Below are 27,617 nucleotides of genomic sequence, written 5' to 3' on the forward strand. Positions count from 1 at the left end.
ATTGAAGGGGCATGATTTTTAGAAACCAGGCAGACAGAGCAAGCAGAGCCCCATGAATAATTGTCAGGGAAGCTACCCGCACTGAAAGAATTTGCCATCAGAAGTCTTGGCATAGGAATGAAAAACAAAACACAACTTGAGAACTCATTGTTTTCTCCATTTGCATTTACAACTTCATAGAGCCTGAGAGGATAATGGGGTTAAGATGATACAGTCAATGAAAGCTTTTGACAATCTAACCTAAAGATACTTGACACCTAAATGATAAGATGTTTTTTATCCTTGTGCCTCAAAGGATTTTCACAAAGAGACAAGTGAAACAGACTTGGGTGATGGATGCCAAGGCTTCTAGCCTGTTTTGCCAGCAGCAGACAAGCTCTGGAGCTTGAGCAGAGTATTCATCAGGATTTCCACCTAGGAATGGGAATGCTGTTGCCTTACCGGGGGCTAAAACCTGGCATTTGCATGTTACCACTTAAATATGGTCTAAGGTCTTGCACTGGTGAATGTTCCAGAGTGAACATTTCCAGCCCTGGAGAGAATGCCAGTAACCACAGATTATAGTTTCAAGACAGATCAGACATTGGAACTTTGTTCTTCCCTGATAAGCTACTTTGTTTGCATTTTATAGAATTTAATTGAGATCATCTTTTTAAAAAATTATGCACGTAAAGAATGACTATAAGCTGATTATAAATAATGCAAATCATACAGAAGCATGTATATGGATTAAAGCTGAGTATGCATCTTCATTTCTCCTCCCCCCTTTCCCCTTCTTTTCCACTCATCCTCTAGGGGTTACCTACGTTTAATTTGGGTTAGTATCCTTGCACACTTTTTTCTGTGCATCTGGATGTGAGTAGAAAAATACACATACCTCTGTTGACTGTCTTACATCAAGTTTGTAACTAAACTCACTGTCTTTCAAATTTATGATCACAAATCTCTAGTGGGTTGTATTAGTTATCTATTGATGCCTAACAAATTACTCTCAAAACTTAGCAGCTAAAAACAGCAAACATTGTCTCACACTTGCTATGGGTCAGGGATTTGTGCACAGCTTAGCTGGGTGGCTCTGGTTCAGGGCCTTCATGACACTGCAGTCAAGTTCTTGGCCAGGACTGTGCTCTTCTTATATTGAAGGCTTGCCTATGGTGGTAATAGGGGGAATGGGAATCTGCTTCCAAGATCATTCATGTGGCTATTGGCAGATCTCATTTCCTTAATACATGGGCCAGTCCTCAAGGCGTGGGAGCTTGCTTCCCCTAAAGCAAGCAATCCAAGAGCAGATGCCGAATATCGGAGCCATAGTCTTTTTATAACCTCATGTCAGATGTGACATTCCATCACTTCTCACACTTTATATTTGTTAGCATCAAGTCAATAAGTACATCCCACATTCAAGGGAAGGGGATTGCACAAGGGCTTGAATACTAAGTGGTGAGGATCACTGGGGCCATCTCAGAAGCTACCTACTGCAAGGGCCATCAGCACTGTCCAGCATTCCTACTTCATTTCTTTAGTTACGTTCCCTTCCAACTTTCCAATTAACAGCCATTTCACAACCTCTTAAGTCTCCTCAGACTTTGGATACTGCTTCCTTTGTCTTTATTCTCTGTCAGTGGCCTGCCTACTTAACTGAGACACAGAAGTAGTCAAAAGAGATCTGCCTCACTTTCCACCACAACCCATACTCACTTATTTATTTATTTCTATATATCCGCTCATTTATTTCTATATACCTGCTTTTTCTCTCTCCTCTTTTATTGGAGGAAGTGGCCCTGCTCCTATCAAAAATCAAACTCATCATTGTATCTTGCATCTCATCCTCTCTCACCTATTTAAGGATTCTGCCCATATAATATTAATTTTCTCTTCCATATAGTTAAGTCTTTTTCTACTGCATCATTCCTATCAGTGTTCAAAGAGTCAGGAGTAGCGGCCATCTTTGAAAACAAAACAAAAGCAAACAAAAAGTAACTTCCCTTGACATCACCTGATTCTACAGACATATCTCCCAATTTTCTGTCCCCTTTAGAACAAAATTCCTTGAAAAAATTTTCAATACTTGTTATCTCTGCCTTCTTCCTTCCAGTGACACTTTAGTCTCACTGCTCCTACCAATGCTTTTCTTTCAAGATTACTAACAATTTCCACTTTGCCAAATTAACTGACCAATTACTATCTCCTTGATCAGCCACTCAGGGATTTGACTCAGTTGATCATTCCTTTCTCTTGAAACATAATTTTCCTCACTTGGCTTCAGGTACCCCACTCTCTCCTGGTTTTTCTCCTTTCTCCTACAGGCCTTTTCTTTCACTCTCACAAATGCCCCAGGACTCAGGCCTCGTCGGTCTTTTCTATCCATTCTCAATCCCTAAGTCAACCAGTTTCATGGTTTAAAATGCCGTCTATATATCCCTAATTCAGACCTCTGCCCTGGCTGCAGATTCTACATCTAGTGGCCTACTAGGTAGCTCAACTTGGACTTCTAATAGACAACTCAGACTTAATATGACTAAAACCAGAAATTTTCATTTACTTTCTAAGTCCTACAGATCCCTTAACATAGTTTCCCAGAACTACATCTTAGAGTCATTGTTTCCTTCCTTCTTTTCCTCATATCTCACATTCCATACATTAACAAATCTCACAGTTTCAACTTTCAAAATATATTCCCAGTCTGACCACCCCTCACCACCTCTGTTAACATCTTAATCTAAGCCATTACTACCTTTTGCCTGAACCACTATAGCAGCTTCCAAACTGGTCTTCCTACTTCCACACCCAATTCCCCTAGAGTCTTTTTTTAATAACATTCAGAGTGATTCTTCTAAAACTGAAGTTAGATCATGTTACTCCTCTGTTCACACTCGTGGAGCCTCTCCACCTCTCTCAAAGCAATATGCAAACCCTGACCATGGTTGACAAGGGCTCCCATGATATGCATCCTTTGCCTTCTTACCATTTCTAAAATATATGAAACAGATTTCTTTGCATGTACTGTCACTTTATGTGGAATGCCCTTCCCCTAGATCTTTCAATGGTTCTTCTTTCATTTAATTCAAATTTCTTCTCAAATGGTTTCTCCTGGACTGCTAATTTAAAATAGTCTCCCACCTCTGACACTCTATTCACTTACCCTGCTTCACTTTTTTTGATAGAAATTATAGTCACCTGAAATTATAGTATGTATTTATGTGTTTGCTTGCTTATTATCTGCTTTAGAATGTAAGCTTCAAAGGTCATAGTTTGTGTTTGCTTGTCAGCTATCATATCTCCAATGCCTAGAACAGTGTCTGGCACATAGTAGATGATACGTTTATTTGTCCAATGAAAATATTGAGGTAAATAATAGATAGCTAATCTCTTCATTAGAAATGCATTAGGCACATAACCTGTGTTGGAATGTAGATATTAGTATGACATATAGTGGATATGTATATGTAGTTAAAAGTAGATGCATAATAATGATCAGGATAAAACATAATTAATGCATTCACGAGTGTTCAGCCCAGAAAGTAACAAGGATAATTAAACTAAACATCAAAATAACACATTACGAATAGGAAGACAGCAAAGTAGAGGATTCATCTTCATAGGAAAGGCCGTTCAAGGAAACCCACAAACATAGGAGCAGTGAAAAACCTTATTTAAAAAAACAAAAAACAAAAAAAACTCTTCTGGAAAGATGATTCTACCAATAAAATTTATAAAGATTATCAGAAAAACTTACTACTCTGTCAGAGCACAACATGCTCTGAAGGATTCTTTTTTTTTTTTTTTTTTTTTTTTTTTTTGAGACAGAGTCTCGCTCTGTCGCCCAGGCTGGAGTGCAGTGAGGCGATCTCGGCTCACTGCAAGCTCCTCCTCCCCGGTTCACGCCATTCTCCTGCCTCAGCCTCCCGAGTAGCTGGGACTACAGGCGCCCGCCACCACGCCCAGCTAATTTTTTGTATTTTTAGTAGAGACAGGGTTTCACCGTGTTAGCCAGAGATGGTCTCAGTCTCCTGACCTCGTGATCCGTCCACCTCGGCCTCCCAAAGTGCTGGGATTACAGGCGTGAGCCAGCGTGCCCGGCATGAAGGAGTTTTTTAAAAGAACACATCTAAGTTATATTTTTTAAAAAAGATAAAAATAATACTTCTAAACAACTCTCCATTTACTGCAACTTCCGTGATGTGTAGAATTGTAATATTAGTATTTAGAAGGATTCCATTTTAAGAGTATGATTATCTCAGAGAAGGTGCTATTTTTCTGTTGCTGGGGGGAAGAAAGTAGACAAAGCCACAATGGTAGCTTTACAATTACTCTGAAGTGTAAGACTGATACTTGGAGGCATGAATAAATAACTTCACTGTGTCATTACTTTTTAGGTTACAGTTGTGTGATCTACAACATACATGTTTATAAGCTGCATTCATACAAATTGTTTGCTGTTTTGCTCATCCATTTATCTCAGAGATTTAGCCATTTCATCCTGAAGTAACAGGCCAGAGTCCTATTTTCCTTATCCATCCCCCATTTCCACTGTGCCTAAAATTTTGTCTCTGTCTGAGACACAGTCCAGTATCTTTTTCCACATAAATATCTTATATTTATGCCCACATGTCCCATTATTGCTTTAGTTTCTGGACAATCTTTAAGTTTGGTGAAGTTTTTTGAACTTTTGATACCAAAAAAATGAAGTTTACATGATAGTATTTTAAATATTCTGTTCAAGCCCAACGCTGTGATTGAGAAAAGCATTTGATTTTGAGAAAAAATATAAATGTCATGCTGTGAAGGAACAAGAGAAATTATTTGCTCTTTAACATCAAGGAAGGCTTCTCAGAGTACCTAGTATTTGCTTTAGGACTTTGCTAAGTATGATGAGATTATTGCCAAATCGAGATAGGGAAAATGATTGCAAACAAGAAGTAGCTCTAAATACCGTACTACGAAGTTTGAACCTGCGTATGAAGGGCTCTTTTTGAGAAAGGAGATGATGAAAGTAATCTGCATCAAACCCACATTTTGGCCCAATCCTATTTTCTGAGCCCCCCACACACATATCCAACTACTTACTGAACAGCCCTGGTGGAAGCCCAGAGGAAGTGCAATTCAGCCAGTCCTAAACTGAACACTTCTGCCTTCATCCCTCCCCCTTCTTCTGCTCCGCAGCAAAATCTTGCTCTTCTTTCCATAAATAACGTCAACCATATTTTCCACGCCAGAAATCTATACATCGTTCTTGATCTCTCTTTCTAATCTTCAAAGCCAACAAATCACTATGTTGTGTTAATTCACTCTGTTGTCTCTTTCTATGCGTCCCCATTGCTGCAGTGTATAGCAATGTCCCCACTGAGTCCCCAACTCAGTGTAGCATGGTACTTAAGAACACAGGCTTTTAGAGCATGATTGCTTCAGTTCCCATCTGGGCCTACTGGCTGTGTGGCTGTGTCACTTTGGGCAAGTTATGTAACAGTATTATGTCTCAATTTCCTGATTTATAAAGTGAGAATCAAAATTTAATTATATCTTCGAGGGTTGTTGTGAAGATTAAATAAATCATTATAAGGAAAGTACTCAGAGTCTGGTACATTCCAACCACTATGAGACTCTGCTTTTATTGTATGACCATCTTTTGCCTGAACCAAGGAAGCAGTCTATTAACTGGTCTCCTGGCTCCAAATTCTAATCCATTCAAATCTCTTTTCCAAAATGAACCCAAAGGGACCTGTCTAAAATGAAAATCAGATTGTGATTTTTTTTTTTGCATTTCTCTAAAATGACATTTTATTGGCTTTATGAAAAAGTTCAAATTTCTTAACATGACCTTTACCTGGGCCCTTAGTAGCTCTTCAGCTACATGCTGTTTACTCTGCTCTCTCACTGAACATTCCAGTCATACCAGCACTTCTGTTTCTCCAGCACATCTTGATAGCTCTAGACGTTGGGCCTTCAAGCACACTCTTGCCTCAAAAACACTCTAGACCACTCTTTACCTACTCTTTGCATGGCAAAATATTAATCATAGTATAATTGCCAAACCTAGAGAATGTATAGACAAAAAAAGATCCAGGAAGAGCTACCAGTGTGATAGGAAGCAAGTAGGGAAAATGTATCAAGGAGAGGGAGTAAGTTGTGTCAAATGCTCTGCTAGACCAAGTTACATGACAGCTGACACTGACAAATGGATTTAGCAACATTAGTTCTTCAATAATCGCTCAAGTTATCAATATTTTTAAAGTTGGAATTTGTGTATGCCATGATAGGTTTTTCAAAGCAGAATACACACCTTATATAGATATTTAATTTGGGAATCTTGTTATAACCAAACTATGTGTAAAAATGGGTTCCAAAATTCTATACCACCAGTTAGTTGGGAAAAGTTTCTGCATTGTCAGAGCCAGTGTAGATAATAAGCAGAAAAGGCAAGCTGAGTTCAAACTAACTCAAACTCCTTGGATAGCAAGAGGTTGTAGTTAGTCCATTATGATGCATCTGCCCACACATTTTTCCAGGTATAACAAGTACATGCCAACCATCGTTAATGAGCAACTTTTTACTCTATTTCTTTATTGTAGATGTGCTTTATTTAAGTATACATATTCGTCTTGTGCCTGGATATCTCTTCTTTGTCCCTTGCAGCAATCCTGTGGAATCTTTCTGCCTATAAGGTGGAAAAAAGTATTATCTGATAACACAGCTTTTATTTTAAAGTGTCAAGCAAAATAAAATGATTGCAAAAATTCGGCCATTGCCATTCATGGAATAATGTCCTTATAGTAGACCATAAAAAGGCTATGTAGTAAGGATGTCTGTAGAGCTTGTTGTCAAAGAGACCAAATAACTATGGTTTGTTTATGTTTTTCTGGCTTATTATAATTCTTAATTCTAGAAATATGTAATGGGAGACAAATATCAACTCATCAGATGTACCATATCATTCCAAATAGACCAAATATAAAACTAGCTAATAAAATTTAATTTTTATTACAAAGAGAAAAATTTTCTCTAATCTGAAAAAATACACATTAACCATAGTACTTAATTTAAAAAATATATATTCTCATCCTGGCTAGCAGTTTTCTTTCTGATCATAGTCTACGATAATAAGTAATATTATCCTTAACAAATCAAGCTTAATAAAGCTCTGTAATCACTTTTTTGGCTATTGATCCAATCCATTAGTTTTGTTGAAGTGGGAACTAATAAAAATCAAGGCAAATAGAAAAAAAATGTCCTGTGGCTTACTTTCAGGAATACATATATGGCAGAATTTAAGTATATAAGAAATTTAAAATTGCCAAGTTTTTACTAGTCCAAGTCTTCAGTTAATGTTGAAGTCCAACCATTTGAAAAAGATATTTCCTAAACTTTATTTTTAAAATCTTCAAGGAGAATCAGTATACAGTGCCCTAGTTAAAAGCTATACACTCCATCTTGTCTCTAACCCACTTCTGCCATGATTTAATTCTTTCTTTCTTGACCTTTACTCAGAGGCAACTGGTGAAATGGGAAATAACTACTTATTGCCACTCATACGATGTCTCTGAAATGTATTTTGGCTTGTGACCTTTAAATTACGGGGGTAAATAAAAATGAATCTCATCTCCTCTTATGGACCTGATCTGCGGGTCACGATATGTTTGCTTTTCATCTGTATGAAAACGCTTTAGGCTGTGATGGCCATGAAATAGGTGAGGCCAGGTGAAATATGGGCAGTTGCCAGTTGAGTTAGACAGGGGACAAAATGATAATCTGAAATGGAAAAGTTAAAAAATAGTGGTTTCTTTGTAAGAGAGATGGTAATTGCTGATTATTATTTGCCCTTCTGTGGTTGAGAGTCAAGGTCTAAGGACTGTATGAAAATGCCTGGAATGCAAGGGAAGATCACCTAGGCAGAACAATGGAAAGAGCTTCATGGAGGGGGGCAGGTGCAGCTGCGAGAATAAGGCTTGATATTGCATAAAATGCTGCAGGGATCTCATGACATTTCATCTCCCACTAAGAAGGGATTTTTCTATAATCACCAGTTTAACACTGGGGATGATATCCCCATTAAAGTATCATAGGCACTTTTAGAATTTCCACTGCTAAACTGTTTTTGTTTGGTAAATTGAGTCATATTCTTACTCTCAAAAATAAAAATGTTTCATAAAGCCTAATGTTATTTACAGAGATATAAAAGTTGAAATTCTAGCCAAGGTTACCTGATTTTTTAAATCAAACATGATAATATTTTCCTGTGAAATCCCCAGATCATTAACATTGCTTTAGTCAACATTTAATCACAAATGCAAGCCAGTAAGATGAAAATTAATTTACAGTTGAATACCTTATGTCAGGAGACAACTGGCCTGATTGCAGTTGTTTGAAACTGCACATATTCTAAGCACATTGAATGCTGCTTTTTCTTGTCTATAGATATTGATGAGTGTGGGACCGGGAGGCACAGCTGTGCCAATGATACCATTTGCTTCAATTTGGATGGCGGATATGATTGTCGATGTCCTCATGGAAAGAATTGCACAGGGGACTGCATCCATGATGGAAAAGTTAAGCACAATGGTCAGATTTGGGTGTTGGAAAATGACAGGTGCTCTGTGTGCTCATGTCAGGTTGGTATAAATAAAAAACTTTAATCAATTTTATTCAGTTGTAATTTGCATATGTTTTAAGTGTGTATATGGCTTGATGAGTTTTGACAATGTGTACATCCACTTACCTACCATCACAATTAATATAACAGAACACTTCCATTATCCCAAATGTTGCCTATGTTCTTTCCTAGTTAGTCCCACAACCCTAGATCCAGGCAAAAACTGCATCCAGTCCCTATTGATTAAATTTGTATTTTCTAGAGCCTCATATAAATGGAGTTTTATAGTATATACTATATTGTGTCTGACTTCATTCTCTCAACATTATGTTTTTGAGATTCAATCATATTGTTACCTATATCTCTAATCAATTTCTTTTTAATACCGAATAATATTTCATTGTATGGATATACCAATGTATTTATCTATCCACATGTTGATAAAATTTTATTACTAACCATGCTAATTTTTTCCTAGTCACAGTATCATGTTTGAATGACTGCATAAATAAAGTCAGAATGAACATGCTGTGATCCAAGAGTGAAAAATATTTATTTGGTGTATATTTCAGTTTTAGATAGTTATTCTGTTATATGTACCTAGTTATAATAAATGCTCAAATTATTTTCAGATGAATAATATTATGTACCAAAAACCCAACTGTCATAAGAGAAATTGATAACAGTTTATACAAAAACATAGGTTTTAAATACTCCAGAAATTTAGTAATATATATATGTTATTAACTATGAAATATTAAAACACATGTCCTCAAACAAAACAAAATTTAGTTAGTATGCAACTTACCATACTAATATACAAATATATACTTATGTATAAATGAAAACATTTATATACACAGTGGTTATTTTATGCTGGTCATTTCTGAAAAAAAATATTTTCTGGTCATTTGAGGAGTAGTATGTGGAAAGGAAATTGAAAATCCTCCAGCTTAGGTAATTTCTTTGTGTTAGCTAAAAAAAGAAATGCTAAAGAAAATTTATTATATCGGATAAGCAGTGTGAATTATTTCAACTTCCAAGTCACCATCTGAAATGTGTGTGCGTGTGTGTGTGTGCGTGTTACTGAGAAATGGAGGTTTTTGGTAACTGCTTTTTTTCTTTTTCATACAGAATGGATTCGTTATGTGTCGACGGATGGTCTGTGACTGTGAGAATCCCACAGTTGATCTTTTTTGCTGCCCTGAATGTGACCCAAGGCTTAGTAGTCAGTGCCTCCATCAAAATGGGGAAACTTTGTATAACAGTGGTGACACCTGGGTCCAGAATTGTCAACAGTGCCGCTGCTTGGTAAATTTAGCTACATGAAGTGGAAAGAAAATTTAGGCCCAGAATCTAAATAGAGAAGCAACCTCGTCCTCCCCGTCTGCCAATACCTAGCACCAGGCCACAGTGTTGACAGTTATAAACAGTGAGCCTGGTTAGGATGATGAGGTGATAGTTACACGATCACAACCCAAGAAGGAATATTCTGAGGTAGATGTGGTACAAGGTGTTGAATAGTCTTTCACTGACAGTAATGTATGTCTCTTTCAGGAGTATCTCCATAGCTCAAAAGAAAAGACTCTCCTAGCTTCCCCATTCCTATCCTGTTTAGGCTAACTTAAAGACAAATATTGATAGAACAATGGCATTCATAAAAAAATACTCTTTTTTCCAAGCAGAACTTTTGTTAACCCATTTCTGTCAGTTATGTTTAGACTTAAAAAACAAAGCAACTCCGCCTCCCCCCCACCGCAACCTTCTAAAGATTGTTATTTTCAATGCTTCTGGTGGGCACCTTGTTTTGCACATAATATGGATATGCAATAAATACATATTAGAATTGAATTTCTCTATATATTTATAAAACTTTTACTAGAAACAATAAGTAAGAAGAAAGTAATGACTTGATAAAGTCTTTTTTTCAGTTGAATGAATTTCTTGTTTCTAGTGGTGTAAATGAAAAGGAAAATTGGTCTATGTGTCTTTATAGCAAAAACTTTCACAGAAGATGCTACTTTTAAAGTTATGGCCAGTTTCTTTCTATTTGTGTGAGGTTATTTTTAAGGCAAAGCTTTTTTGTTCCTTCCTTTTTATACTTTCAACCCAAAAATCAATGGAAAGAGCAAGGTCAGTTTCTATGCCCGAAGGCTGCTTTCATCTCCCAAACCATGAGATTCAGAATTATGAAGAAAATAGGAAACAGGTGGGAACTACATTTTTAAAAAGATCCAATTCACACAATTTTCCTGTGTGGAATTAAAAAGGAATGAAATCAATTCCTCGGGTTTGTTTCTTTTTTTTTCAAAGTCTCTACACTGAAAAATATATAAATGAACAAAGAAAAACCATCATATTGCCTTCATATTTTAGTTTATTTTCTTGTAAATGGACAAAACATTCTTTATGCATAAAGGAATTAATAATAGGTTAGAAAAAATAGCAAAAGAATGAAAAAGGTATCACATGGGCAAAAACGTTAAATTGAAACCTCTCTCCTTTGTCATGGGAAAGATAGGGGCATGCACATTTTATTGTTTTAAGATGAGTGATTTTTGCTTTTGTTTTATTGGTGTTATTTAAATCCTGAAGATTGTTTGAAAATCAAGCTGCAATACAGAATTCATCATTCTGATAGGGCTTTTGTGTTAATAGATTCCCTGAAAGATTCATGGGCTTTGTAGATCTAAGTTTAAATATCAATCAAATAATTGAGTATTCAGTAAACACTGTGCTCATCTGCTTTTTCCTGGCCTCCCTCCATTTCCTCCTCCCTCTCCCTCTGCCCTTGCACATCTGTTTTCCTTGTAGCAAGGGGAAGTTGATTGTTGGCCCCTGCCTTGCCCAGATGTGGAGTGTGAATTCAGCATTCTCCCAGAGAATGAGTGCTGCCCGCGCTGTGTCACAGACCCTTGCCAGGCTGACACCATCCGCAATGACATCACCAAGACTTGCCTGGACGAGATGAATGTGGTTCGCTTCACCGGGTCCTCTTGGATCAAACATGGCACTGAGTGTACTCTCTGCCAGTGCAAGGTAAACTCCATTAAATTTAAATAGTGAGCACTTCGCCAGCTGCACCCAGGGCTCATAGATAATAATGTGCTCGACCTGGACAATAGGAAGGTTTTTTTTTTTTTTCCTGTTTATTTTTCAAACATAGGTGGGCGGAATGCCACTCAGCTCTGTTAGTTCCAGGGCTGTCATGGGCATCCATCTGATGTATATTCAAGGATAGTGCATGGACTAAAACCAGAATGATCCGTTATTTATATCACCAACATAGAAACAAGCTACTTAAATTGTCCTAGATATCTAACCGTACACATCTTTTAAAAAAGCTGAAACAACAAACCTCATGTTTCTTCTTTCATGATAGGAGACAATATTGTTTTATTGATTTTTAGCTGGTTCTTTTACAAGGTCCGTAAGATACATAAGCGAAGTAGATTTATTACATTTTCCAAAGTGGAAATCAATATGGCAAAGATGGGCATATTTCTTGGTTTGTTGTGGTCAGTTACATTGAGTTGAAACATTTAAGATCTGTTTTTTACCATATTTTATTCATACAGTTGGAGAAAAACCATTACAAAGCTCTTTCTCCTTATTCTCATTGGAAAATAGAGCTCTGTGCCTTTTGCTTCAATGAGAGCACAAATACAATGAATGTAGGCAGAGCATATAGAGTTTGTAGATTAGTGACAATGTTGGAAGCATTCTAATTTGATTATTATTTCTACAAAAATTTAATTTTGTGGCCATTATGCTTTATAGTCATAATTTTGTAATCAACACTAAAACTAAATAAATAACCTGAAGGCTTAACAGTAACAACTAAATAGCAGACGCGTCAGATTTTTCTCAGCATAACATAGCCAGATATCTGTAACTGCTCTGATTTTTTTAAGTGAGCATTTCCATTTTGTAATTTTTTTCCCACAGAGCAATTTAATTCAGATTCACTTACTACAAATTCTTACCAGAGTAGGTTGAAGTAACAGGACAAAGAAATATAAAATGCTTTAAGCTTTGAGATGCCATTTTTATCTATTTCAAGCTCAAATTTCTAGTTCTTTCAGTCAATGCAATTTGTCAATCAAGCAAAGCTTTTTGAGTGAACATTTACTGCTGTTTTATGAAATGCATTAGCAAATTTAAAAGTTACTATTACTAAAAGTTACTAATAATGTATATGCGATGTTCCTTTCATATACATTTAATACGTGTATACTTAATAGTGCATATCTTGAAACTTAGCACTAATGACTAACAGGGAAATACTTTCTGACATTTAATTACCAAATAGAGTTGAGTCCTCTTACACCCTTAATCTTTCTGTGAGATTATTCTTCTGAGCAATAGTGACAAAAATATATATTGAGTGATGGACAAAAATGAAATATAGCACAGATGGATATTTCCAGTAAGACAAATGCATACAGTAATAGGCAGGAAAACAACTCAGACTGTTTTCTGGGGTAAAGAATTTGAATGAGGCCGGGCACGGTGGCTCACGCCTGTAATCCCAGCATTTTGGGAGGCTGAGGTGGGCGGATCACAAGGTCAGGAGATTGAGACCATCCTGGCTAACACGGTGAAACCCCGTCTCTACTAAAAAATACAAAAAATTAGCCAGGTATGGTGATGGGTGCCTGTAGTCCCAGCTACTCAGGAGGCTGAGGTAGGAGAATGGCGTGAACCCGGGAGGTGGAGCTTGCAGTGAGCCGAGATTGTGCCACTGCCCTCCAGCCTGGGCAACAGAGCGAGACTCCATCTCAGAAAAAAAAAAAAAAGTATTTGAATGAGTTTGTCATTCACTACCTTATAAACAACTACTATAATCTCTCAGCTCTTGATAGGAATATATTCCAGAAAGTGTATTTTGATATTAAAGTCATTTCTTTCTGTCAGATAAGTACTGATTCATAGAAGTTACTATTAGATACTATTTTCTTTATCTCTTGTTATTAAATATGAGTCATAAAAATATGCTCAGTTTTGTCAAATTTATCTCAAGTACTCATTTTTATTACATTTATTTTGTGTTATTTTGAAAATAAAGTTTATGCAAAACAAGCTTCAAGTATTGCATTAGAGGTAAGCATTCTTCACAATTTAGTGCTTTGAAAGCACTATTTTATTTATTATGTCTCCATTCTACTCCCCTCTGAGTTATTTGTTTCTAATTGATAAATACACACCGTGTGGGGCATTGTGCTGGTACCAGGTGTATAATGATAAGCAAAACCAGACACAGTCACCCTTGGAAATTATTCTCTATCAGCTTATTATCTGGCACTCTGTTGTTCAATATGCTAGTCAGTAGCCACATGTGGCTATTTAAATTTTAATTAATTAAAATTAAATAATATGAAAATTTTAATTTCTTAGTTACACTAGCCACATTTCAACTGCACAATAGCCACATGTGGCTACTGGCTGTCATATTAGATAGCACACTGTGTAAGGCCATTCTTGCATTGCTATAAAGAAATACTTGAGCTTGGGTAATTTACAAAGAAAAGGGGTTTAATTGGCTTACAGTTCTGCAGGCTGTATAGGAAACAGTACCATGGTCTGCTTCGGGGAAGGCACTTCACATGGCAAGAGTGGGAACGAGAGAGAGAGAGAGAGAGGAAGTAGTTGGTGGGTAGGTACCACACATTTGTAAATGTTGCCTTTATCTATCAAAAACTACAAACTTGAAGTTGTGCCAGTGGACCTCTGTTCTAACATTAGAATAGATAACTCGATCTAAGGAAAAAATACCTATAAATAAGCAATATTATAATAAAGCTTTTAATATATGATCAGGACTTTGCAAATCAATGGAGGAAGAAAACATTATTTCACAAATAATGGAATGACTAAATAACAATTTGAGGGAAATAACACACAGTTATAAAAATTATGTTACATATCAAAACAAATTCCACATGGAAAAAGTGTTAAATATTAAAATAAATTAAAATAAAGAAAATATAATTAAATATTTATCAAAACTCTAGAAGGGAGATACTTTTTAAAATTTATCAGTGATAAAATATACCTGAAAGAAAAGATTAGTGCTTCTATAGATACATAAAATTAGCGAAAAAAAAAAAAAAAGTCACAACTACATACTAGAAAAACAGCTTCAGCAGATTTGGTTTCTTTGTTAGATTAAAAACATAAACATTAATAAGAAAAGCACTTACTGCTGGGTGCAGTGGCTCATACCTATAATCCCAACTGCTCAGAAGGCCCACTTGAGCCTAGGCATTCAAAGCTGCAGTCAGCCATGATCATGCCACTGCACTCCACCTTGGGTGACAAAGTAAGACGTTGCCTCTAAAACTTTTTTGAAAAGCAATTATTTCCCCCATAAATAAATCTGCAAAGGATAAATAAACAACTCACTAAAAAAGTACACCTACTAAAATAAAAGAGGAAATCATTGAGCCTTTAAATAATTGAACCTTAATTGTAAACTAAAATTATAAATAATTATTTTCACATACTATAGTAAAAAAGTTTCTCATAATAATTTCTAATGCTGACAGAGATATACTGGAATTATTATTTTTGTGCACTGTTAATATCATTAAAAAATACACAATGCAACACATACTATCCGCACCCCCATATACACACACAAATATATTGTTCTCTTTAATCCCAGGTCTGAGAATCTAACCTAAAGAAATAATCTAAAGTATAAAACAAGCTATATACATGCCAATATCCATCTCAACATTGTCATACAGAATTAAGGAAGAAACGAAAATATCCAACAATAGAACAGTTAAATAAGTTATAGTAACTTTGTATACAATGCAATTGTATGATGTGTTATACTTATATAATATATTCTAATTACATATTAGAAGAGTATATATTATTATTCAGCTGTTGAAGTAATCACAATGCTTATAATAAAAATTAAGATAAAAATATTATGCACGTTGTGCACATGTACCCTAAAACTTAAAGTATAATAAAAAAAAGTACTGGTCATGATAATAATGAAAACAAACAAAAAATATTATGTATAATTACATATTCACTTTATTTAACTACAAAAAGCTTGAAAATAAAGGAAATGGACTCTATTAAAACATATTGAAATATTGATAGTAATAGGATTAACAAATATAAGTGTAGCTGAAAATTAAAAGTTGACTGTCTTCTAATCTTGATTTTCAAAGGTTAGCATGAAGAGTGGCAAGGGCTTCTTTAACAATAAATATAGCCAAAAATAGCAGGGTCTTAAGGAAACTTATTTTACTGTGTCACTATATAAAAATAATTACTTTTTATAATGAGTTTTGATAGTAGGTGCTTATTATTCCTAGTAGTCAGACTGAGTTTCAGTGAGTCACTTTTATTTTCATTTTTATCAAGTTAATATTTATTATAGTGAAATTCACAGTTAAGTATATAGTTTGATGAGTTTGATAAATCAAAATACAGAATATATCCGACACTCCAGAGAGTACCTTTGGATCCCCTTTCAGGTAACACCTACTTTCAGTAGACAACCTTAATTTTATTTCTTTGTAATAAGTTCATTTTGCCTGTTATAAAATTTCATATGAATTGAATTGCACAGCTTGTACTCATTTATCTCTTCTGTTGAATTGGCCATTTTGTTGTTATGTAATGTCCCTCCTTATCTCTAGCAAGGCTTCTTGACTTGAAATTAATTTTGTCTAATATTTATTTAGCCACATAGTATATTGTTTTCTTCATCTACTTCCAATCTGTCAACAGTTTTATATTTAAAGTGCATTTTTAATAGATAATGTATTGTTCTTATTTTTCACCTAGTGTGAAAATCTGTCTTTTATTAAAGTGTTTTGTTTATTTACATTTAATGTAATTTGTGACACTGATGGATTTAGGACTACCATTTTGTCATTTATTTTCTATTTGTCCTATCTATATTTTATACACCTGTTTATCCATTCCTGCCTTCTTTTTCTTTAATAACATTTTTATTTTATCTAAATTGTTCTATTGGATTTTAAACTATAACTTTTCATATTATTATTTTATTTGTTGTCCTAGGGATTATAATATATATCATTAACCTATTATATTATAATTAGGTATAGTATTATACTACTCATATAAAATATAAGAACTTTGCAACATTATGATTTTATCCCCACAGCTTTTGTGCTAAAACAGTAATATATTTTACAACTCTGTTCACTATAAATCCTACAGTTCCATGTTATTATTTTTGCTTTAATAAGTTTTATGTCTTTTGAAGAAATTAAGAAAAGAAAAATGGTATATTTTATATTTATTCACATATAGTAATAGCTCCTTTTTCCACAAGGGATATACGTTCCAAGACTCCAAGTGGATGCCTGAAACCACAATATACTGAACCTTATTAAACACTATATATACTATGTTTTTTCTATACATACCTACAATAAAATTTAATTTATAAGTTAGGCACAGTAAGAGATTGACAACAATAACTAATAATAAAATATAATTATAATAATACACTGTAATAAAAATTATGTGAATGTGATCTCTGTCTCTCTCTCTCTCTCTCTCTCTGTCAAAATGTTTTATCATACATTTTACTCACTTGTTTGGGCCATGGTTGACCACAGGTAACTGAAACTGTGGAAAGATAAACTGTAGATAAGGAAAGACTACCGTATTTACCATTTCTGGTACTCTTCATTTCTTCTTACATATTGGAGTCTCCATCTGGTTACATTCCCTTCAGCTTGAATAACACTCCTTAGCATTTTCCTTATTGCAGGTGTGCTAGTAACAAGTTCTTTCAACTCTTATTTATCTGAAAGTGTCTTTATATTTGAAGAATATTTTCACTGGATATAGAATTCAGGATTGACAGATTTGTTTCCAGAACTTTAAAGGTGATATTCTATTATTTTCTAGTTTCCATTGTTTCTGATACAGTGATCATTTGTTTTTTTATTCCCTTGTATGCAGTATTTCTTTTTTCCCCTACTTTTTCCTTTCATGATTCTCTATCTTTGTTTTTAGTAGTTTGACTATGATGCACTTAGGTCTAATTTTTTTTTTTTTTGGTCTTTATTTTCTTTGGTGTTTGCTGGGCTTTTTGGATATCTAAGTTGATGTCATTTCACCAAACTTGAGAAAAGTTGAGCCATCGTTTTTTCACATATTTTGTCTGCCACATTTTTTTCTCTCATAGTTTTCTGAGACTCCAATTAAACATTCACTTAGATGGTTTAATTATCCTAAAGGTCACTAAAGTTCTATTTTTATTTCAATATTTTTGTCTTTGTTTTATGGATTGGATAATTTCTATTGCTTTGTCTTCAAATTTACTGGCTTTTTGTTCTGCCATCTCTAATCTGCTATTAGGTTCATCCAGTGAATCTTTTCATTTCAGATATTGCATTTTTCAGTTCCAGAATTTCCACTTAATTTTTAGTAGTTTAATTTCTCTGCCAAGTTTTACCACTTGTTCATTCATTATGACTGTATCTTTTAACATTTTTGAGCATATTTATGATAGATACTTCCCAGTCTTTGCTAATTACAACATCTGGATCATCTTCGAGTCATTTTCCATTCACTACTTTTTCTCTTCATTAGGAGCCACATTTTCCTGTTTTTCTTCACGTCTATTAATTTTTATAATATATTGGATATGATGGATGATATGTTTTATAGATCATAGGTTCCATTGGCTTCTTGTGAAGACTGTTTTTGTTCTAGCAGGTTGTAAATTATTAGCCAATAACCTAGCACTTATTAGAGGTTGGCTTTACACCAGTTGGGGGGGTCTGTTTCAAATTTACCTTTAGTTTTAGCGTGAATCTCTTAATCTGTAGGTATTGTTTTACACCTAATCGTGGCCCTTTTAGGCCTTCAGTGGAAAGCTTGAATTATTTGGTTTTTCCTTTTATGTTTGGTTGACACATAGTGGTTGCACATATTTATGGGGGTACACAGTGTTGATACATATGTACAGTATGCAATGATCAGGGTAATTAGGGTATTTTTTTACCTCAAGCATTTATTACTTTGTGGTGGGAACATTCAAAATCCTTTCTTCTAGATTTCTGAACATATACAACAAATTATTATTAATTATATTTATCCTACAGTGTTATAGAACACTAGAACTTATTCCTCCTATCTAGCTGTGTAATTTTGTATACTTTAACCAACATCTTCCTATCCTCCTCTCCCCTATACTCCTCCTAGCTTCTGATCACCATAATTCTTCTATGAGATGAATTTTTTAGCTCCAACATATGAGAGAGAACATGTAGTATGTATCTTTCTGCACCTGGCTTATTTCACATAATGTCCTCCAAGTCTCATCCATGTTGTTGAAAATGACAAGATTTCATTCTTCTTATGTCTGGATGGTATTCCATTACGGATATACGCCACATTTTCTTTGTTCATTCATCTGTTGATAGACATTTAGGTTGATTACATATCTTGGTGATTGTGAAAAATACTGCATGGGGGTTCAGATATATCTTCAATATACTGATTTTTTTTTCCTTTCAGTAAAAACCCAGTAGTGAGATTGCTGGATCATATGTTAGATCTATTTTAGTTTTTTGAGAAACTTTCATATTGTTTTTTATAATGGCTCTACTAATTTACAGTCCCACCAACAGTGCACAAGTGTTCCTGTTTCTCTGCATCCTCACCAGCATTTGTAATTTGTTCCTTTTTAATAAAAGCTGTTCTAACTGGCGTGAGATGATAGCTCGTTGTGGTTTTGACCTGCGTTTCCCTGATGATTAGTGATGTTGAGCATTTTTAATATATGTGTTGGTCATTTGTATGACTTCTTTTCAGCAATATCTATTCAAATCCTTTGCCCATTTTTAATTGGATTACTTGCAGTGTTTTGCTGTTATTTGAGTTCCTTGTACATTCTGGATATGAATCTCTTGTCAGATGAATAGTTTGCAAATATTTTCTTCCATTCTGCAAGTTGTCTCTTCATTCTGTTGATTTTTTTCTTTGCTGTGCAGAAGCTTTTTAGTTTGATATAGTCTCATTTATCTATTTTTGTTTTTGTTGCCTGTGCTTTTGTGGTCTCACTCATAAAATATTTGCCTAAACCTGTGTCCTGAAGCATTTGTCTTATGTTTTCTTCTAGTAGTTTTATAGTTGCAGGTATTAATGCTACATGTAAATCTTTAATCCATTTTTAGTTGATTTTTTGTAGGTGGTGAGAGATAGAAGTCTAAGGAAAACTTAAACTGTTTATCAATCCTTTATATCTTAGAAGGACACAGATTTGACGCACTGCTTCAGTGAGCAGCATCTGAAAGCTCTTCTCATATCTTTCAACCTTCAAACTGTGGCTCTCTTGATTTTCTCTTTAGAATCTCTTCTGCAACTCAAAGATCAGCCAAAGATTTGAAAGGAGTTTGTTTACTGATTCACTTCTTCTTTTATAGATATTTCCCCCTCAATTTCCAGCCACTCTGACAACCCCCAAGCTGTCCTCTGACACCTCAGTGAGATTGTGGCTTTCTGCTTTCCTTATAGTTATCTCAAGCTGCACAGACTGGGGAGTGCCCTAAGGGGGAATACCAAGTGAAAACAACACTCACACAGTACATTTTCCTGCTTTCAAAGATTGAAACTGCTGTAGTGTCTGCCTGACACTCTCTATTGCTTTCAATTGTTGTTTTTGTATTTTGTTCAGACTTTATAGTTGTTATCTATAGGAGGGTTAGTCTTATATAAGAAGCTATGCTATCAGTAAAACTGGAATCCAAGTAGGATGTTTTATTAGTTGTCCATGCTTCCCTAATTAAGGAGCTGCCATTGATATGGTTTGTAGAATCCTGTTATAGCAGAACATATCCATATGGAATAAGCAACACACTCCTGGAAGATTTTAGAAAACAAAGAATCCCTTCCTAAGACATACTTATGGGTGCAATATTAATGGTTTCTTCCCCATAGGGTTCTAATGCTAATTGCACATACTCAGTGATGGAAAGCTCCAGAAATTCCCTAATTATATTTCTGCTCCAAAGCCATATAATTTGAGGAGCTGATATTCCCAGGAACTGGTACACCCATCACTTTATTGGGCCAATGAATTAGGAAAGATTGTGTGACCTGGTTATGGTCAGAAAACCTGTGCCTCTGAGCCGGCACCTCGAAGTGGCCTTTGTCAGACAGGAGAGGCAAAGATGGTTCCAGCCTGGGGCATCTTGGAGATGCTGGGGCACAGCTGAGTTCTACAAGTCTCAATCGAACAGTTCTGTCTCTAGGAATATGTTAGGGGCTGGAGATATGATGACAAAACTTTAAAATGCCACTAGGGGTCTAAGAAATGGTTGAGTCTGTCACTGCCAGAATATGAACTCAGCTTACTAATAAGTTAGAAAAGATGCAAATAAGTTAAACTGATAATATTCTTCTTGGATATATACTGGCTTTTTCCTCATCGTGTGCTTTAGCAAAGGCTAGACTATCAAAATCTTTTCAGGTTTCCTTTTATAGAAACAAAGACACTTTCAATTTTTATCATATTAAAGTATAATGCATTTCAATCATCAAAAGCCAATTTTCTGAGAGAAACTATATAATGGAGGATGTATTTTAGAGTCAGGCTAGCCTGAGTTTTAATCCTAGCTCTACCATTTACTAGCTGTGTGATTTTGGACATGATATTTAAGCTTTCTGATCTTCAGTTTCTGAATCTAAAACGTGTGACTATTAATAGGAATCCCACTGGGAATGCTGTGAGGTTGAAATTAGGTAATGTATTTTAAATGCCTGGCAAAGTGTCTGACACAGAGTACACACTTAAGGAATGGAGGGATATTATCACCATCACGGTTTTAAAAACGATATTAACATTATCTATGAGTTAGCTGGTTGAGAAAAGTAAGAGTGCAGGGAATCAAAAGAATAGGATAGAAGGTTTTTCTTCTTTGTACAACACTATATTGTTTTGATACCTTATATCAAAAACTAATTATGCATATCTGGCCCTTCCCTGCCTATTTATCCTATTTCATCACCACAGTTTTCTTCCCTAACTGAAAATTCTTACCCAAAGCTTTTTTTCAGTTTCTTAACTACACAAAACTCTCCTCATTTCAAAGCCTCTCCTTATGCTGTTCCCTGCGCGTTTGGCCACCTTTTCATGCAGTCTCCAGGTCTCGGTTTAAATATCACCTCACAGAACAGTCTACCCTGGGCACTGACTAAGTAGCTAGTCTTTTATTAATCTCACACCACCACCTAGTTTATTTCCTTTTGTCTTAGTCAGTTCCGGCTGCTGTAACAGAATACCATAGACTGGGTGGCTTAAACAACGACAATTCATTCCTCACAATTTTGGAGGCTGAGAAATTCATTTCTCACATTCTAAGATCCAGACCCTGGCAGATCTGGTATCTGCCAAGGACACTTCCTGTTTGCAGATGGCCATTTCTCATTGTATCACATGGTAGATAGAGAGAGAGGACGCATGTGTTCTTATCTTTTTATAAGGGCACTGATCCCATTCATGAGCGCTCTACCCTCATTCACTAATTACCTCTCAAAGGCTTTACCTCCTAATACCATCACACTGGGGATTAGGATTTCAACATGTGGGTTTTAAGAGGATGCAAACATTTAGTTCACAGCACCTTTCTAGCACTTTTCACAATTTTTGATTATATGTTTGCATGGTACTTACTAGTTTTCTCCCTAGATAAACTGCAAACCCTGCTCTGTGAGGGTAGTGACCATGTCTGCTTTATTTATTAATATACGTAGTGCTTACATAGACTCAGTACATATTTTGCAAATAAATGAAAGAACAAATGTGATACAGAGGATGCCAATGAGTAAATAAAGCCAGTTTATGACTTCCCACAAATACAATGGGCATAATAATTGAGTCTGCAATAGTAGAGTCATGAAAAGTGATTGGGCCGTTGAATTTTTAGGAATGCAGAAATAAATTATACAGTTTTGTTTGTAAGTACCAATCAATCAATAAATGTGATCATTTACTAATGGCTTAAAAATTCATACTGTTTTTCTTTCTACTTTTTTTTAATCTAGAATGGCCACATCTGTTGCTCAGTGGATCCACAGTGCCTTCAGGAACTGTGAAGTTAACTGTCTCATGGGAGATTTCTGTCAAAAGAATGTTCTTTCATTAAAAAGACCAAAAAAAAGTTAAAACTTAAATTGGGTGATTTGTGGGCAGCTAAATGCAGCTTTGTTAATAGCTGAGTGAACTTTCAATTATGAAATTTGTAGAGCTTGACAAAATCACAAAAGGAAAATTACTGGGGCAAAATTAGACCTCAAGTCTGCCTCTACTGTGTCTCACATCACCATGTAGAAGAATGGGCGTACAGTATATACCGTGACATCCTGAACCCTGGATAGAAAGCCTGAGCCCATTGGATCTGTGAAAGCCTCTAGCTTCACTGGTGCAGAAAATTTTCCTCTAGATCAGAATCTTCAAGAATCAGTTAGGTTCCTCACTGCAAGAAATAAAATGTCAGGCAGTGAATGAATTATATTTTCAGAAGTAAAGCAAAGAAGCTATAACATGTTATGTACAGTACACTCTGAAAAGAAATCTGAAACAAGTTATTGTAATGATAAAAATAATGCACAGGCATGGTTACTTAATATTTTCTAACAGGAAAAGTCATCCCTATTTCCTTGTTTTACTGCACTTAATATTATTTGGTTGAATTTGTTCAGTATAAGCTCGTTCTTGTGCAAAATTAAATAAATATTTCTCTTACCTTATAACACATGTGAGTCTGAGTATCTTGTTTAATATGTTCCTCTTTTCCACAGATGATTCACTATAAAAATTGCATTCTAGTTCTGCTGATGATAAACTCCTGCTATGCTATTTCTAAATTGAAAGTTGCTATTTCCAAATTTCCAAATTGAAAATGATATGCCTAAGTAAGGGATGTGATGGATAACTTAGTTCTTCCTCTCTAGATCCTCAATTTCACCCATTCTACCCTGCTGTGCATCCTGGGGTGGCTGACCTATACAGACCCTAATAGTGGGTTCCTTTTCCTCTTGATTCTTGTCTGGTTTCAATTATACTGCAGCAGGAAACACAGCTGGCATATTAGGAAGAGGTCAAGTTTGGATATTTATTCTGCTGGCTCCCTTCCTGCCTGGCGACCGCCATGATTTGGTGTGTCACCTTACTGAAGGCTATATCTCTTGAAAGGTACTGCTCTCTGTCTCACTGCCTCACCAGGTTCTGATAACTTCTACTGTTTGCATCTTCTGGCTTAGGGATATTAACAGCTCTGGCTATTCTGTCCTTGGGAGGTAACTGTTCAATCTTGTTTTCTCTATTTCTAGGCATATCTTTATAAACGGTCCCTTTGTTCTACTCTTTAATTAGCCAGCTTGAGTGTGCCATCTGTTTCCTGCCAGGATTCTAACTGATACACATAAGGAGAGCAGTATGTGAGGTTGGGAATGTCTTCAAGAATTGGTCCTTCACGTTTTGATATAAAATTTTTAAAAATCTCAATGTTAAAAGATATTATGATATTAATTACATGTTAAATATTTTGATGCACCAGAATGTCAGGGGATAAAAGTAAACATCCTGAAACTCAATAAAGGAAGCCAGTCCAATATTGCCCTGTTATGTTTTACACTAGGGTGAAAAGGAAATATAAGTATTGTCAAATTAATTTTCGATGCATAGAGGCATTTTTAAAAAAAAAATTAAAATGAACACAAGGTGAGCACTGCAAGCTACAGAAATGATAAAGTGGCTTTTAACTGTTCACTCACTATTGCTATGGAAACAACCTAGCACGAGCTGAGTTGAAAGATAATTCAAAAATGTCATCATAGTTTGGCATGGTAATATTTATTGAATGTGTAAAATCAAGTAGCTATATTCCCTGAATTTATCATAAATGATTTTTCTGTGGCCTTTTTATGTTTAATTTAATTTAATTTAATTTAATTCAACAGAGCATAAGGTTTATTTTTTATCAGCTGTATTACAATGGTAAATAGCAATTTAGCTTCCAAGAAGATATCTGTTAATTTGAAGTTTTTTCAAGTTATTTTTTCCTTATATAGCTTTGTGATTTCATATTGAATCCTCCTGAAAAAGTATACTTTACTCATTTTTATAAGAGAGTAAGAAATTATGTTTGCAGGAAAGTGTGTGTGTGTGTGTGTGTGTATACACCCATATAGATACATATTTGTCATTTAGATATGTCCTTCTGGAAGGAGAAGCAAGGCTGGAATTTTATATTACAAATCCTTTGGAAATCTTTGTAGGGCTCTGGGCATATTGGTGGCTTGCAGATCCTTGGTTTCTATAGGCCGCTGAGTGAAAGAAAACTCACAGTTAAGAAGAAAAGAAGGAAAATACAAGACTATGATAATTCAACGACTATTAAAGCAACACATGAATTCAGATTGAATTTTTTTTTCTTCAAGGTTTACTCCACAAATAGTAGATTCCCCAGGAGAATTACTGTTTCATGTGCAGACCCTGGGCAAGCAGTAATCAATTGTTTCTTAAGAACTTTGTTCCTTGAAAAAGGGAAGGTTAATACCCCATTTCTCACTCTGATGATAATTGGCAGAATGCCATGGCTGAGTTGTGCCAATATTAAGGGAAAGTGAGAGCTAAGAAGCATGAATTTATTTTGAGGGTGCTTAGCCCCTTTAAGGGCAGGCCTTGGTGAAAATAGTCTTTACTCCATTTTCTTTATTTCCCCTTTTCTGCAAAAAAAAAAAAAAAAGAGAGAATATTTCGCTATGATTCTTTGGTTTAGTAACCTGTATAGTTTATCTCCCTTTTTAAAAGACTGCCATATTGCTTTTTTAGTTTGCCTTATATAATGGTAAAAAGAGTCATGCATTTGTTCAATTATACTGCAATATCATGGAACCCTTTCATCCTTCCCATAACTTGGTTATCTATAGCCAAAGTTGAAACACCCTGTAAATTGCCTTTACAAAATGAATGGCATATCAAAGCTCTAAAACAGCAGTCAATACTCTTGAGTGTTGGAGTAGCAGAAGTTATTCAGTTGAATAAAACTGAGGTTACATCTACTGAATAAAAGATGAGCTTCAGTTCACTAAGCATGACCTCATCTATCAAAGCTCCACGTTGCTGACTAGTTAGGACTTCCTCTGAAGGTCGGCACATCCCACAGATACCTGCATGGTCCCAGTCCTGTTGATGTAGGTAGCTTAAGGATTGACAATACCAACTGTTCTTAAAGAAAGACTTTTTATTTTCCGTTTTTTCAAATGTAGAGTGTTGTTGCTCAACAGTAAATTGATCTCTTGAGAGAGTCATGCCGAAAGCATCCCTGAAGACAGTAAGTGGATGCTGTGCTCTGTACCCACTTTGTTCACTGTGGTACCTGGACACTCCCTGTCTGCAGTCACCGTTGCAGTGGAGTTGGCTCCTTGTGGTCTTACTGACATTTCATTACTGCACAGTTTTCTACCCTAGAATTCAACATTTTCCGTAAAGGAGTTGTCACCTCTTTGCAGAATAATTGCCCTTACTTAATAGACCTGCAGGTAGAAAGTCAGGAATTCCTCGGGCTACAGTAGCTCCGGATTGGTGGTGACATAAATAGGCAAGGAATAGAACTATTGGAGAAGTTTGGAACAGGAAAATCTGAGTTGCAGTTTCTTGTATTCTCTCTACTTGCCAGGCTGGGACAACTCCCCCACATCTTTTGTCTTTGTATTTGTATTAAATAATTGTTGATAGAGATTGTTTGCATGACAGAGTCTGAAATTTTTATTTATTCCAAATGATGGATGGCACGCTATGTTACTGCCACCACCAATATATTGCATTTAAAACATGACCTCTTATTTATCTCCAATGTTAGGTGTTTTAGAAAAGCAGCCTGAAATAAGAGTATAATTCTATGTAAAAGCAGAAATGATAGTGAGTTTAAGTTTATTTTTGAGGCTTTTTCTCTTTCTTTCACAAAACCACAGCCATAGAGAAAGAAAAGAAAAATAATGAACAAAGTATGTGCAAAGCATAAGCATTCATTTATTGCTGACTCATAAAGTACATGTCCTAATGGAGGAGAAAGAAAATCAACAAATAAATAGATACCATTTCAGGTGGTGATAAGAGCTAGAAGAAAAGTTAAGGTGGCTTGGGATACTGTTGTGGAGAGGGGTGATCATTTAGGTTGGTTGGACGGGAAGTCCTCTCCACAACAAAATAGTATTGGGGCAAATACTTGGATGAGGTGAGAGCATGAGCCATTTTCATACCTGGAGCCATTTTCATACCTGGAGGGAAGGAGTTACAAGCAGAGGGAACAGTGTGCACAGGTCTGAGGTGGAAGCACACCGACATGTCTTGAGTGGAATGAGAACGTGGAAACATGTAGAAGATGCTGTCAGAGGAGTGACCAAATCAGGTTCTCCTAGGCCATGGTTAGCGATTTGTGTTTTTATTCTTAGTGACATAGGAGGCATTAGCGAGTTTTGAGCATAGCTGTGCTATAATATGACAGGTAAAATGATCTGTCTTGTTACTATGTGGAGACCAAACAGGTGGGGTTGGGGGAGAAACGAGTGGTGTTGGTGAACATGTACTCAGGAGGCACATTCATACCACAGAATTTCAGACAAGAGAATAATGGTTTGGACTAGGATGGTAATAATGAGAATCAAAAGGATTTAACATGAAAGAATATTCAATTTAATGAAATAATGGGCAGAAAGACAATGTCACAAAAATGTCAATTCTCCCCAGTAGTTATAATTTTAAAAATCTTATTTTAAGGTGATCGTAAACTATTATAGAAAAACAAATGTCCAGGAACAGCCAGGAATACTTTGAGAAAAGATTCTATTTGGAGACAGGGGATACTTATTCTACCATGTATCAAGAGGGTATAAAGCTATAGGAATTAAGAGTCATTGTTTCAGGAATAAACAAGCTAGATAACATGAACATTTTCATCAAAACCTCAGAAACCATCCTATACACATATAGATACTTGATAGAAGATAA

At 35.4% G+C, this 27,617-nt stretch overlaps 1 protein-coding gene across 5 annotated transcripts in view; it reads left to right on the forward strand.

Moving 5' to 3' along the window:
• The window catches only part of NELL2 (neural EGFL like 2), a 406,132-nt gene extending 382,776 nt beyond the window's left edge, over nucleotides 1–23,356 (forward strand). For all 5 annotated transcript variants that reach the window (XM_057299468.1, XM_034935992.2, XM_003825751.6 and 2 more), the window contains 4 exons: nucleotides 8,413–8,606; nucleotides 9,722–9,898; nucleotides 11,402–11,626; nucleotides 22,649–23,356. In XM_057299468.1, coding sequence (XP_057155451.1) covers nucleotides 8,413–8,606; nucleotides 9,722–9,898; nucleotides 11,402–11,626; nucleotides 22,649–22,699 — 647 coding nt within the window. In that variant the 3' untranslated portion in view covers nucleotides 22,700–23,356. The remainder of the gene's footprint in view (nucleotides 1–8,412; nucleotides 8,607–9,721; nucleotides 9,899–11,401; nucleotides 11,627–22,648) is intronic.
• Nucleotides 23,357–27,617: the final 4,261 nt, after the last annotated feature.

The sequence above is a fragment of the Pan paniscus genome, chromosome 10 (genome assembly GCF_029289425.2).
Source record: "Pan paniscus chromosome 10, NHGRI_mPanPan1-v2.0_pri, whole genome shotgun sequence".
Lineage (NCBI taxonomy): Eukaryota > Metazoa > Chordata > Mammalia > Primates > Hominidae > Pan > Pan paniscus.